Consider the following 13338-nt stretch of genomic DNA (forward strand, 5'->3'; position numbering starts at 1 on the left):
TTGGCGCTCAGACTTTTACCCTGTATGTGTGTGTGTGTGGGTGTGTGTGTGTGTGTGTGTGGGTGTGAGTGATAGATGTCTCTTGGAGAACAGCACAGCCTCTCACTCTCACCACTGGCTTTTTGTCTGTTAATCTGGGGTCTGAATCTGGATTGGGTTGGTCTAAACTGTGTTTATACATAAACCCAGATTAAAGTGATGTGGATTAAGATGAAATCTGACCTTTGTGTCTCTATGTAGGTGTATCAGCCTCCTCAGCTCCTCCACCTCCTCCTGTAGGGGCCCTTGGCTCTTAGTCTCCGCCCCCTCCTGTCTCTGATGGAGCATTGGGAGTGTCAGTGTGTAGGTTCCCAGGTCTGAATGACGCTGAAACACTCGGCATTCTGGGTAAATAACAAGATGTTCCTGTGGTTCGTGGACGACAGGTGAGGATGTCTCGTACCTGAGAACACAACAAAAACCAGCTGTGATGAAAAACAAACAAACAAAGAAAAAAAGCAAACAAACAAATAAACAAATGCTATCAGTCCTGTCTAATGGTCATAAACTTTAATGATAGGCAAGGATGGAATGTTTCATTTGGTTAGATGACATCATCTTTAAAGACAAGGATGGAATGTTTCATTTGCTTAGATGACATCATCTTTCAAGGCAAGGATGGAATATTTTATTGGCTTAGATGACATCATCTTTCAAGGCAAGGATGGAATGTTATATTAACTTAGATGACATCATCTTTCAAGGCATGGATGGAATGTTTCATTGGCTTAGATGACATCATCTTTAAAGACAAGGATGGAATGTTTTATTGGCTTAGATGACATCATCTTTAAAGACAAGGATGGAATGTTTCATTGGCTTAGATGACATCATCTTTCAAGGCAAGGATGGAATATTTTATTGGCTTTGATGACATCATCTTTCAAGACAAGGATGGAATGTTATATAAGCTTAGATGACATCATCTTTCAAGTCATGGATGGAATGTTTTATTGGCTTAGATGACATCATCTTTAAAGACAAGGACAGAATGTTTTATTGGCTCAGATGACATCATCTTTAAAGACAAGGATGGAATGTTTTATTCACTTAAATCACATTATCTTTCAAGGCAAGGATGGAATGTTTCATAAGCTTAGATGACATCATCTTTGAAGACAAGGATGGAATGTTTCATTAGTTTAGATGACATTATCTCTGAAGGCAAGGATTGAGTGTTTTATTAGCTTAGATGACATCATCTTTCAAAGCAAGGATGGAATGTTTTATTGACTTAGATGACATCATCTTTCAAGGCAAGGACAGAATGTTTTATTGGCTTAGATGACATCATCTCTGAAGGCAAGGATGGAGTGTTTTAGTAGCTTAGATGACATCATCTTTCAAAGCAAGGATGGAATATTTTATTGGCTTAGATGACATCATCTTTAAAGGCAAGGATGGAATGTTTCATTAGCTTAGATGACATCATCTTTCAAGGCAAGGATGGAATGTTTTATTGGCTTAGATGACATCATCTTAGAAGGCAAGGATGGAATGTTTTATTCGTTTAGATTACGTCATCTTTGAAGGCAAGGATGCAATGTTTTTTTTCCTGAGATGACATCATCTTTAATGATAAGGATTGAATGTTTTATTCACATAGATGACTTCATCTTTCAAGGCAACAATGAAATTTTTTTTGGCTAAGATGACATCATCTTTTATGGAAAGAGTGGAATTTTTTTTATTTAGATGACATCTTTCAAGGCATGGATGGAATGTTTTGTTAGCTTAGATGACATCATCTTTGAAGACAAGGATGGAATATTTTATTCACATAGATGACATCTTTCAAGGCAAAGATGGATGTTTTATTAGCTTAGATGACATCATCTTACAAGGCAAGGATGGAATGTTTCATTTGCTTAGATGATATCATCCTTCAAAGCAAGAATGGAATGTTTTATTAGCTTAGATGACATCATCTTTGAAGACAAGGATGGAATGTTTTATTGGCTTAGATGACATCATATTTCAATGCAAGGATGGAATGTTTCATTTGCTTAGATGATATCTTTAAAGGCAAAGATGGAATGTTACATTAGCTTAGATGACATCATCTTTGAAGACAAGGATGGAATGTTTCATTGGCTTAGGTGACAGCATCTTTCAAGGCAAGGATGGAATGTTTTAATAAGCTTGGTTGACATCATCTTTGAAGGCAAGGATGGAATGTTTCATTAGCTTAGAAGACAGCATCTTTGAAGGCAAGGATAGTATGTTTCATTAGCTTAGATGACATAATCTTTAAAGACAAGGATGGAATGTTTTATTCACATAGATGACATCATCTTTCAAGTCAAGGATGGAATGTTTCATTAGCTTAGATGACATTATCTTTCAAGGCAAGAATGGAATGTTTCATTAGCTTAGATGACATCACCCTTGAGGACAAGGATGGGATGTTTTATTAGCTTAGATGACATCAACTTTCAAGGCAAGAATGGAATGGTTTATTGGCTTAGATGACATCATCTTTCAAGGCAAGGATGGAATCTTTCATTTGCTTAGATGACATCATCTTTGATGGAAAGAGTGGAATTTTTTATTGGCTTAGATGACATCATCTTTCAAGGCAAGGATGGAATGTTTCATTTGCTTAGATGATATCTTTAAAGGCAAAGATGGAATGTTACATTAGCTTAGATGACATCATCTTTGAAGACAAGGATGGAATGTTTTATTCACTTAGATGACTTCATCTTTCAAGGCAAGGATGGAATGTTTAAATAAGCTTGGTTGACATCATCTTTGAAGGCAAGGATGGAATGTTTCATAAGCTTAGATGACAGCATCTTTGAAGGCAAGGATGGTATGTCTCATTAGCTTAGATTACATCATCTTTAAAGACAAGGATGGAATATTTTATTCACGTAGATGACATCATCTTTCAAGGCAAGGATGGAATGTTTCATTAGCTTAGATGACATCATCGTTGAAGACAAGGATGGAATTTTTTATTCACATATATGACATCATCTTTCAAGCAAGGATGGAATAATTTATTTGCTTAGATGACATTATCTTTCAAGGCAAGAATGGAATGTTTCATTAGCTTAGATGACATCACCCTTGAAGACAAGGATGGGATGTTTTATTAGCTTAGATGACATCAACTTTCAAGGCAAGAATGGAATGGTTTATTGGCTTAGATGACATCATCTTTCAAGGCAAGGATGGAATGTTTCATTTGCTTAGATGACATCATCTTTGATGGAAAGAGTGAAATTTTTTATTGGCTTAGATGACATCATCTTTCAAGGCAAGGATGGAATGTTTCATTTGCTTAGATGATATCTTTAAAGGCAAAGATGGAATGTAACATTAGCTTAGATGACATCATCTTTGAAGACAAGGATGGAATGTTTTATTCACTTAGATGACTTCATCTTTCAAGGCAAGGATGGAATGTTTAAATAAGCTTGGTTGACATCATCTTTGAAGGCAAGGATGGAATGTTTCATAAGCTTAGATGACAGCATCTTTGAAGGCAAGGATGGTATGTCTCATTAGCTTAGATTACATCATCTTTAAAGACAAGGATGGAATATTTTATTCACGTAGATGACATCATCTTTCAAGGCAAGGATGGAATGTTTCATTAGCTTAGATGACATCATCGTTGAAGACAAGGATGGAATTTTTTATTCACATATATGACATCATCTTTCAAGCAAGGATGGAATAATTTATTTGCTTAGATGACATTATCTTTCAAGGCAAGAATGGAATGTTTCATTAGCTTAGATGACATCATCTTTCAAAGAAAAGGATGGAATGTTTTATTGGCTTAGATGACATCATTTTTCAAGGCAAGGAAGGAATGTTTTATTCGCTTAGATAAAGTCATCTTTGAAGGCAAGGATGCAATGTTTTTGTCCTTAGATGACATCATCTTTGAAGACAAGGGTGGAATGTTTTATTCACTTAGATGACTTCATCTTTCAAGGCAAGGATGGAATGTTTCAATAAGCTTGGTTGACATCATCTTTGAAGGCAAGGATGGAATGTTTCATTAGCTTAGGTGACAGCATCTTTCAAGGCAAGGATGGAATGTTTTAATAAGCTTGGTTGACATCATCTTTGAAGGCAAGGATGGAATGTTTCATTAGCTTAGAAGACAGCATCTTTGAAGGCAAGGATGGTATGTTTCATTAGCTTAGATGACATCACCCTTGAAGACAAGGATGGGATGTTTTATTAGCTTAGATGACATCAACTTTCAAGGCAAAAATGGAATGGTTTATTGGCTTGGATGACATCATCTTTCATCATCTTTAAAGACAAGGATGGAATGTTTCATTAGCTCAGATGAGATCTTTAAAGACAAGGATGGAATGTTTCATTTGCTTAGATGACATCATCTTTGATGGAAAGAGTGGAATTTTTTATTGGCTTAGATGACATCATCTTTCAAGGCAAGGATGGAATGTTTCATTTGCTTAGATGACATCATCTTTCAAGGCAAAGATGGAATGTTTCATTTGCTTAGATGACACAATCTTTAAAGATAAGGATGGAATGGATTATTCACTTAGATCACATTATCTTTCACGGCAAGAATGTAATGTTTCATTAGCTTAGATGACATCGACTTTCAAGGCAAGGATGGAATTTTTTATTGGCTTAGATGACATCATCTGTCAAGGCAAGGATGGAATGTTTTTTGTCCTTAGATGACATCATCTTTGAAGACAAGGGTGAAATGTTTTATTCACTTAGATGACATCATCTTTCAAGGCAAGGATGGAATGTTTTTTGTCCTTAGATGACATCATCTTTGAAGACAAGGGTGGAATGTTTCATTAACTTAGATGACATCATCTTTGAAGACAAGGATGGAATATCTTATTCACATAGATGACATCATCTTTCAAGGCAAGGATGGAATGTTTCATTAGCTTAGATGACATCATCTTTCAAGACAAGGATGGAATATCTTAATCACATAGATGACATCATCTTTCAAGGCAAGGATGGAATGTTTCATTAGCTTAGATGACATCATCTTTAAAGACAAGGAGGGAATATTTTATTCACTTAGATGACATCATCTTTCAAGGCAAGGATGGAATTTTTTTATTAGCTCAGATGACATCATCTTTGAAGACAAGGATGGAATGTTTTATTGGCTTAGATGACATCATCTTTCAAGGCAAGGATGGAATGTTTCATTTGCTTAGATGAAATCATCTTTCAAGGCAAAGATGGAATGTTTCATTTGCTTAGATGACATCATCTTTAAAGATAAGGATGGAATGTTTTATTCATGTAGATGACTTCATTTTTGAAGGCAAGGATGGAATGTTTTATTAGCTCAGATGACATCATCTTTGAAGACAAGGATGGAATGTTTTATTCACTTAGATCACATTATCTTTCAAGGCAAGGATGGAATGTTTTATTAGCTTAGATGACATCATCTTTAAAGACAAGGATGGAATGTTTCATTAGCTCAGATGAGATCTTTAAAGACAAGGATGGAATGTTTCATTTGCTTAGATGACATCATCTTTGATGGAAAGAGTGGAATTTTTTATTGGCTTAGATGACATCATCTTTCAAGGCAAGGATGGAATGTTTCATTTGCTTAGATGACATCATCTTTCAAGGCAAAGATGGAATGTTTCATTTGCTTAGATGACACAATCTTTAAAGATAAGGATGGAATGGATTATTCACTTAGATCACATTATCTTTCACGGCAAGAATGTAATGTTTCATTAGCTTAGATGACATCGACTTTCAAGGCAAGGATGGAATTTTTTTTGTCCTTAGATGACATCATCTTTGAAGACAAGGGTGAAATGTTTTATTCACTTAGATGACATCATCTTTCAAGGCAAGGATGGAATGTTTTTTGTCCTTAGATGACATCATCTTTGAAGACAAGGGTGGAATGTTTCATTAACTTAGATGACATCATCTTTGAAGACAAGGATGGAATATCTTATTCACATAGATGACATCATCTTTCAAGGCAAGGATGGAATGTTTCATTAGCTTAGATGACATCATCTTTCAAGACAAGGATGGAATATCTTAATCACATAGATGACATCATCTTTCAAGGCAAGGATGGAATGTTTCATTAGCTTAGATGACATCATCTTTAAAGACAAGGAGGGAATATTTTATTCACTTAGATGACATCATCTTTCAAGGCAAGGATGGAATTTTTTTATTAGCTCAGATGACATCATCTTTGAAGACAAGGATGGAATGTTTTATTGGCTTAGATGACATCATCTTTCAAGGCAAGGATGGAATGTTTCATTTGCTTAGATGAAATCATCTTTCAAGGCAAAGATGGAATGTTTCATTTGCTTAGATGACATCATCTTTAAAGATAAGGATGGAATGTTTTATTCATGTAGATGACTTCATTTTTGAAGGCAAGGATGGAATGTTTTATTAGCTCAGATGACATAATCTTTGAAGACAAGGATGGAATGTTTTATTCACTTAGATCACATTATCTTTCAAGGCAAGGATGGAATGTTTTATTAGCTTAGATGACATCATCTTTAAAGACAAGGATTGGAATGTTTCATTAGCTCAGATGAGATCTTTAAAGACAAGGATGGAATATTTTATTCACGTAGATGACATCATCTTTCAAGGCAAGTATGGAATTTTTTTTATTAGCTTAGATGACATCATCTTTGAAGACAAGGATGGAATGTTTTATTGGCTTAGGTGACATCATCTTTCAAAGGCAAGGATGGAATGTTTCATTAGCTTAGATGACATCATCTTTCAAAGACAAGGATGGAATGTTTTATTGGCTTAGATGACATCATCTTTAAAGACAAGGATGGAATATTTTATTCACGTAGATGACATCATCTTTCAAGGCAAGTATGGAATTTTTTTTGGCTAAGATGACATCATTTTTTAAGGAAAGAGTGGAATTTTTTTTCTTATTTAGATGACATCATTTCTGAAGGAAAGAGTGGAATTCTTATTAGCTTAGATGACATCATCTTTTTAAGGCAAGGATGGAATGTTTCATTAGTTTTGATGACATCATCTTTGAAGGAAAGAGTGGAATGTTTGAATAAGCTTGGTTGACTCATCATTGAACGCAAGGATGGAATGTTGGTGAAGCTAGGGATGTTGGGTTTTTTTCCCTTCAGCATAGCTAAATACCAGGCAGTTGTTGTTAACCTTTGTAAAAGGAACTAGCCCTCATTGTTCCTACAGTTGCCAGCTAAGGACAGGGATTATAAGGTCAAGAATGCTGGATTATCTGTTTTTAGTAATGACAGAGAGAAGAAGAATACTGCCTTTTCTGACTCGTCTGGTTTAAAGAAGGAGAGCTGTGACCATGGTAGCTGTCATGGCCGTCATGGCGTCTAACCTCAGGTTTAAGGGAAATCTAAATAAACGTCTAAAAACCGGGGCCTGTTCCTCCGCCAGGGAACAGAGACAGGTCACCTACACTAAACTTTACAAGAAAGAATCTGAGAGTCTCACCTGTCTGAGCCAGAGGACTGAGGACCATCACTACATTCACACGGAGTGGCTCCAAACAAACAAAATAAACAAACAAAATAAACAAACGAAATAAATAAACAAACAAAACAAACAATAAAAAACTGAGAAGAGCAGAGATAACCCCAAGAGCAGCACAGATTTACAACAACGCTTCAGCCCTGAGAGCATCCAGACAAAACAAAACCAAACAACATTCCTGACCACAGTCCAACCCCAGAACACAAACATGACATCACTCAGCCAGAATGTTAGGCCCCGCCCTCACCTGGGATCACCTGAGCTGTCAATCACAGACTTTAAACACGTGAATCAACGACGCCAGCTGACTCAGGAATCAGGTTTAAGACTGTGACAGTGGACTGGGAGCTGATCCGGTTTTCATTACTGAGACAACAAAGTCTGACCCCTAAAAAACCAGATCAGGGTAAACCCTCCAATACTGGATCAGGGTAATCCCCTTAAATACTGGATCAGGGTAAACCCTCCAATACTGGATCAGGGTAATCCCCTTAAATACTGGATCAGGGTAAACCCTCCAATACTGGATCAGGGTAATCCCCTTTAATACTGGATCAGGGTAAACCCCTTCAATACTAGATCAGGGTAAACCCTCCAATACTGGATCAGGGTAAACCCTCCAATACTGGATCAGGGTAATCCCCTTAAATACTGGATCAGGGTAAACCCTCCAATACTGGATAAGGGTAATCCCCTTTAATACTGGATCGGGGTAATCCCCTTAAATACTGGATCAGGGTAATCCCCTTTAATACTGGATCAGGGTAAACCCTCCAATACTGGATCAGGGTAAACCCTCCAATACTGGATCAGGGTAATCCCCTTAAATACTGGATCAGGGTAAACCCTCCAATACTGGATCAGGGTAAACCCTCCAATACTGGATCAGGGTAAAACCTCCAATACTGGATCAGGGTAATCCCCTTTAATACAGGATCAGGGTAATCCCCTAAATACTGGATCAGGGTAAAACCTTCAATACTGGATCAGGGTAAACCCTCCAATACTGGATCAGGGTAAACCCCTCCAATACTGGATCAGGGTAATCCCCTTAAATACTGGATCAGGGTAAACCCTCCAATACTGGATCAGGGTAATCCCCTTAAATACTGGATCAGGGTAAACCCTCCAATACTGGATCAGGGTAATCCCCTTTAATACTGGATCAGGGTAAACCCCTTCAATACTAGATCAGGGTAAACCCTCCAATACTTGATCAGGGTAAACCCTCCAATACTGGATCAGGGTAATCCCCTTAAATACTGGATCAGGGTAAACCCTCCAATACTGGATAAGGGTAATCCCCTTTAATACTGGATCGGGGTAATCCCCTTAAATACTGGATCAGGGTAATCCCCTTTAATACTGGATAAGGGTAAAACCTCCAATACTGGATCAGGGTAAACCCTCCAATACTGGATCAGGGTAATCCCCTTAAATACTGGATCAGGGTAAACCCTCCAATACTGGATCAGGGTAAACCCTCCAATACTGGATCAGGGTAAAACCTCCAATACTGGATCAGGGTAATCCCCTTTAATACAGGATCAGGGTAATCCCCTAAATACTGGATCAGGGTAAAACCTTCAATACTGGATCAGGGTAAACCCTCCAATACTGGATCAGGGTAAACCCCTCCAATACTGGATCAGGGTAATCCCCTTAAATACTGGATCAGGGTAAACCCTCCAATACTGGATCGGGGTAATCCCCTTAAATACTGGATCAGGGTAAACCTTCCAATACTGGATCAGGGTAATCCCCTTTAATACTGGATCAGGGTAAACCCCTTCAATACTGGATCAGGGTAAACCCTCCAATACTGGATCAGGGTAAACCCTCCAATACTGGATCAGGGTAATCCCCTTAAATACTGGATCAGGGTAAACCCTCCAATACTGGATCAGGGTAATCCCCTTTAATACTGGATCGGGGTAATCCCCTTAAATACTGGATCAGGGTAATCCCCTTTAATACTGGATCAGGGTAAACCCCTTCAATACTGGATCAGGGTAAACCCTCCAATACTGGATCAGGGTAATCCCCTTAAATACTGGATCAGGGTAAACCCTCCAATACTGGATCAGGGTAAACCCTCCAATACTGGATCAGGGTAATCCCCTTAAATACTGGATCAGGGTAAACCCTCCAATACTGGATCAGGGTAAACCCTCCAATACTGGATCAGGGTAAAACCTCCAATACTGGATCACGTTAATCCCCTTTAATACAGGATCAGGGTAATCCCCTAAATACTGGATCAGGGTAAAACCTTCAATACTGGATCAGGGTAAACCCTCCAATACTGGATCAGGGTAAACCCCTTCAATACTGGATCAGGGTAAACCCCTTTAATACTGGATCAGGGTAATCCCCTTTAATACTGGATCAGGGTAATCCCCGTTAATACTGGATCAGGGTAAACCTCCTTAATACTTGGATCAGGGTAATCCCCTTTAATACTTGATCAGGGTAATCCCCTTTAATACTGGATCGGGGTAATCCCCTTAAATACTGGATCAGGGTAATCCCCTTTAATACTGGATCAGGGTAAACCCCTTCAATACTGGATCAGGGTAAACCCTCCAATACTGGATCAGGGTAATCCCCTTAAATACTGGATCAGGGTAATCCCCTTTAATACTGGATCACGGTAAACCTCTTTAATACAGGACCAGGGTAATCCCCTTTAATACTGGATCAGGGTAATCCCCTTTAAAACTGGATCAGGGTAAACCCTCCAATACAGGATCAGGGTAAACCCTCCAATACTGGATCAGGGTAAACCCCTTTAATACTGGATCTGGGTAAACCCCTTTAATACTGGATCAGGGTAAACCCCTTTAATACTGGATCAGGGTAATCCCCTTTAATGCTGGATCAGGGGTAAACCTTCAATACTGGATCAGGGTAATCCCCGTTAATACTGGATCAGGGTAAAACCTCCAATACTGGATCAAGGTAAACCCTCCAATACTGGATCAGGGTAAAACCTTCAATACTGGATCAGGGTAAAACCTTCAATACTGGATCAGGGTAAAACCTTCAATACTGGATCAGGGTAAAACCTTCAATACTAGATCAGGGTAAAACCATCAATACTGGATCAGGGTAAACCCTCCAATACTGGATCAGGGTAAACCCTTCAATACTGGATCAGGGTAAAACCCTCCAATACTGGATCAGGATAATCTCCTTTAATACTGGATCAGGGTAAACCCTCCAATACTAGATCAGGGTAAAACCCTCCAATACTGGATCAGGGTAAAACCGTCAATACTGGATCAGGGTAAACCCTCCAATACTGGATCAGGGTAAACCCACGCAATACTGGATCAGGGTAAAACCCTCCAATACTGGATCAGGGTAAAACCCTCCAATACTGGATCAGGGTAATCTCCTTTAATACTGGATCAGGGTAAAACCTTCAATACTGGATCAGGGTAAACCCTTCAATACTGGATCAGGGTAAACCCTCCAATACTGGATCAGGGTAAACCCTCCAATACTGGATCAGGGTAATCCCCTTTAATACTGGATCAGGGTAAACCCTCCAATATTGGATCAGGGTAATCCCCTTTAATACTGGATCAGGGTAAAACCTTCAATACTGGATCAGGGTAAACCCCTCCAATACTGGATCAGGGTAAATCCCCGCCAATACTGGATCAGGATAATCCCCTTTAATGCTGGATCAGGGTAAAACCTTCAATACTGGATCAGAGTAAAACCTTCAATAATGGATCAGGGTAAACCCTCCAATACTGGATCTGGGTAAACCCCTCCAATACTGGATCAGGGTAACCCCCTTTAGTACAGGATCAGGGTAATCCCCTTTAATACTGGATCAGGGTAAAACCTTCAATACTGGATCAGGGTAAACCCCTCCAATACTGGATCAGGGTAAACCCCTTTGATACTGGATCAGGGTAAACCCTTTTAATACTGGATCAGGGTAAACCTCTATAATACTGGATCAGGGTAAACCCCTTTAATACTGGATCAGGGTAATCCCCGTTAATACTGGATCAGGGTAAACCCCTTTAATACTGGATCAGGGTAAACCCCTTTAATACTGGATCAGGGTAAACCTCTATAATACTGGATCAGGGTAATCCCCATTAATACTGGATCAGGGTAAACCCCTCCAATACTGGATCAGGGTAAACCCCTCCAATACTGGATCAGGGTAAACCCCTTTTATACAGGATCAGGGTAAACCTCTATAATACTGGATCAGGGTAATCCCCTTTAATACTGGATCAGGGTAATCCCTGTTAATACTGGATCAGGGTAAACCCCTTTAATACTGGATCAGGGTAAACCCCTCCAATACTGGATCAGGGTAAACCCTTTTAATACTGGATCAGGGTAAACCTCTATAATACTGGATCAGGGTAATCCCCTTTAATACTGGATCAGGGTAATCCCCGTTAATACTGGATCAGGGTAAACCCCTTTAATACTGGATCAGGGTAAACCCCTCCAATACTGGATCAGGGTAAACCTTTTTAATACTGGATCAGGGTAAACCTCTATAATACTGGATCACGGTAATCCCCTTTAATACTGGATCAGGGTAAACCCCTCCAATACTGGATCAGGGTAAACCCCTCCAACACTGGATCAGGGTAAACCCCTCCAACACTGGATCAGGGTAAACCCTTTTAATACTGGATCAGGGTAAACCCCTTTAATACTGGATCAGGGTAAAACCCTCCAATACTGGATCAGGGTAAAACCGTCAATACTGGATCAGGGTAAACCCTCCAATACTGGATCAGGGTAAACCCAGGCAATACTGGATCAGGGTAAAACCCTCCAATACTGGATCAGGGTAAAACCGTCAATACTGGATCAGGGTAAACCCTCCAATACTGGATCAGGGTAAACCCCTTTAATACTGGATCAGGGTAAACCCTTTTAATACTGGATCAGGGTAATCCCCGTTAATACTGGATCAGGGTAAACCTCCTTAATACTTGGATCAGGGTAATCCCCTTTAATACTGGATCAGGGTAATCCCTGTTAATACTGGATCAGGGTAAACCCCTTTAATACTGGATCAGGGTAAACCCCTCCAATACTGGATCAGGGTAAACCCTTTTAATACTGGATCAGGGTAAACCTCTATAATACTGGATCAGGGTAATCCCCTTTAATACTGGATCAGGGTAATCCCCGTTAATACTGGATCAGGGTAAACCCCTTTAATACTGGATCAGGGTAAACCCCTCCAATACTGGATCAGGGTAAACCTTTTTAATACTGGATCAGGGTAAACCTCTATAATACTGGATCAGGGTAATCCCCTTTAATACTGGATCAGGGTAAACCCCTCCAATACTGGATCAGGGTAAACCCCTCCAACACTGGATCAGGGTAAACCCCTCCAACACTGGATCAGGGTAAACCCTTTTAATACTGGATCAGGGTAAACCCCTTTAATACTGGATCAGGGTAAACCCTTTTAATACTGGATCAGGGTAAACCTCTAAAATACTGGATCAGGGTAATCCCCGTTAATACTGGATCAGGGTAAACCCTCCAATACTGGATCAGGGTAAACCCCTCCAACACTGGATCAGGGTAAACCCTTTTAATACTGGATCAGGGTAAACCCCTTTAATACTGGATCAGGGTAAACCCTTTTAATACTGGATCAGGGTAAACCCCTTTAATACTGGATCAGGGTAATCCCCGTTAATACTGGATCAGGGTAAACCCTCCAATACTGGATCAGGGTAATCCCCTTAAATACTGGATCAGGGTAAACCC

The 13338-nt window shown here is 39.3% G+C and overlaps 1 protein-coding gene across 3 annotated transcripts in view; it reads right to left on the reverse strand.

Annotated features, from left to right (window-relative positions):
• LOC121515446 overlaps positions 1-13338 on the reverse strand; it is a 110407-nt gene that overhangs the window by 40965 nt on the left and 56104 nt on the right. For all 3 annotated transcript variants that reach the window (XM_041796222.1, XM_041796221.1, XM_041796223.1), the window contains one exon: positions 223-442. In XM_041796222.1, the coding sequence (XP_041652156.1) occupies positions 223-442 (220 nt within the window). The remainder of the gene's footprint in view (positions 1-222; positions 443-13338) is intronic.

The sequence above is a fragment of the Cheilinus undulatus genome, linkage group 9 (assembly GCF_018320785.1).
Source record: "Cheilinus undulatus linkage group 9, ASM1832078v1, whole genome shotgun sequence".
Lineage (NCBI taxonomy): Eukaryota > Metazoa > Chordata > Actinopteri > Labriformes > Labridae > Cheilinus > Cheilinus undulatus.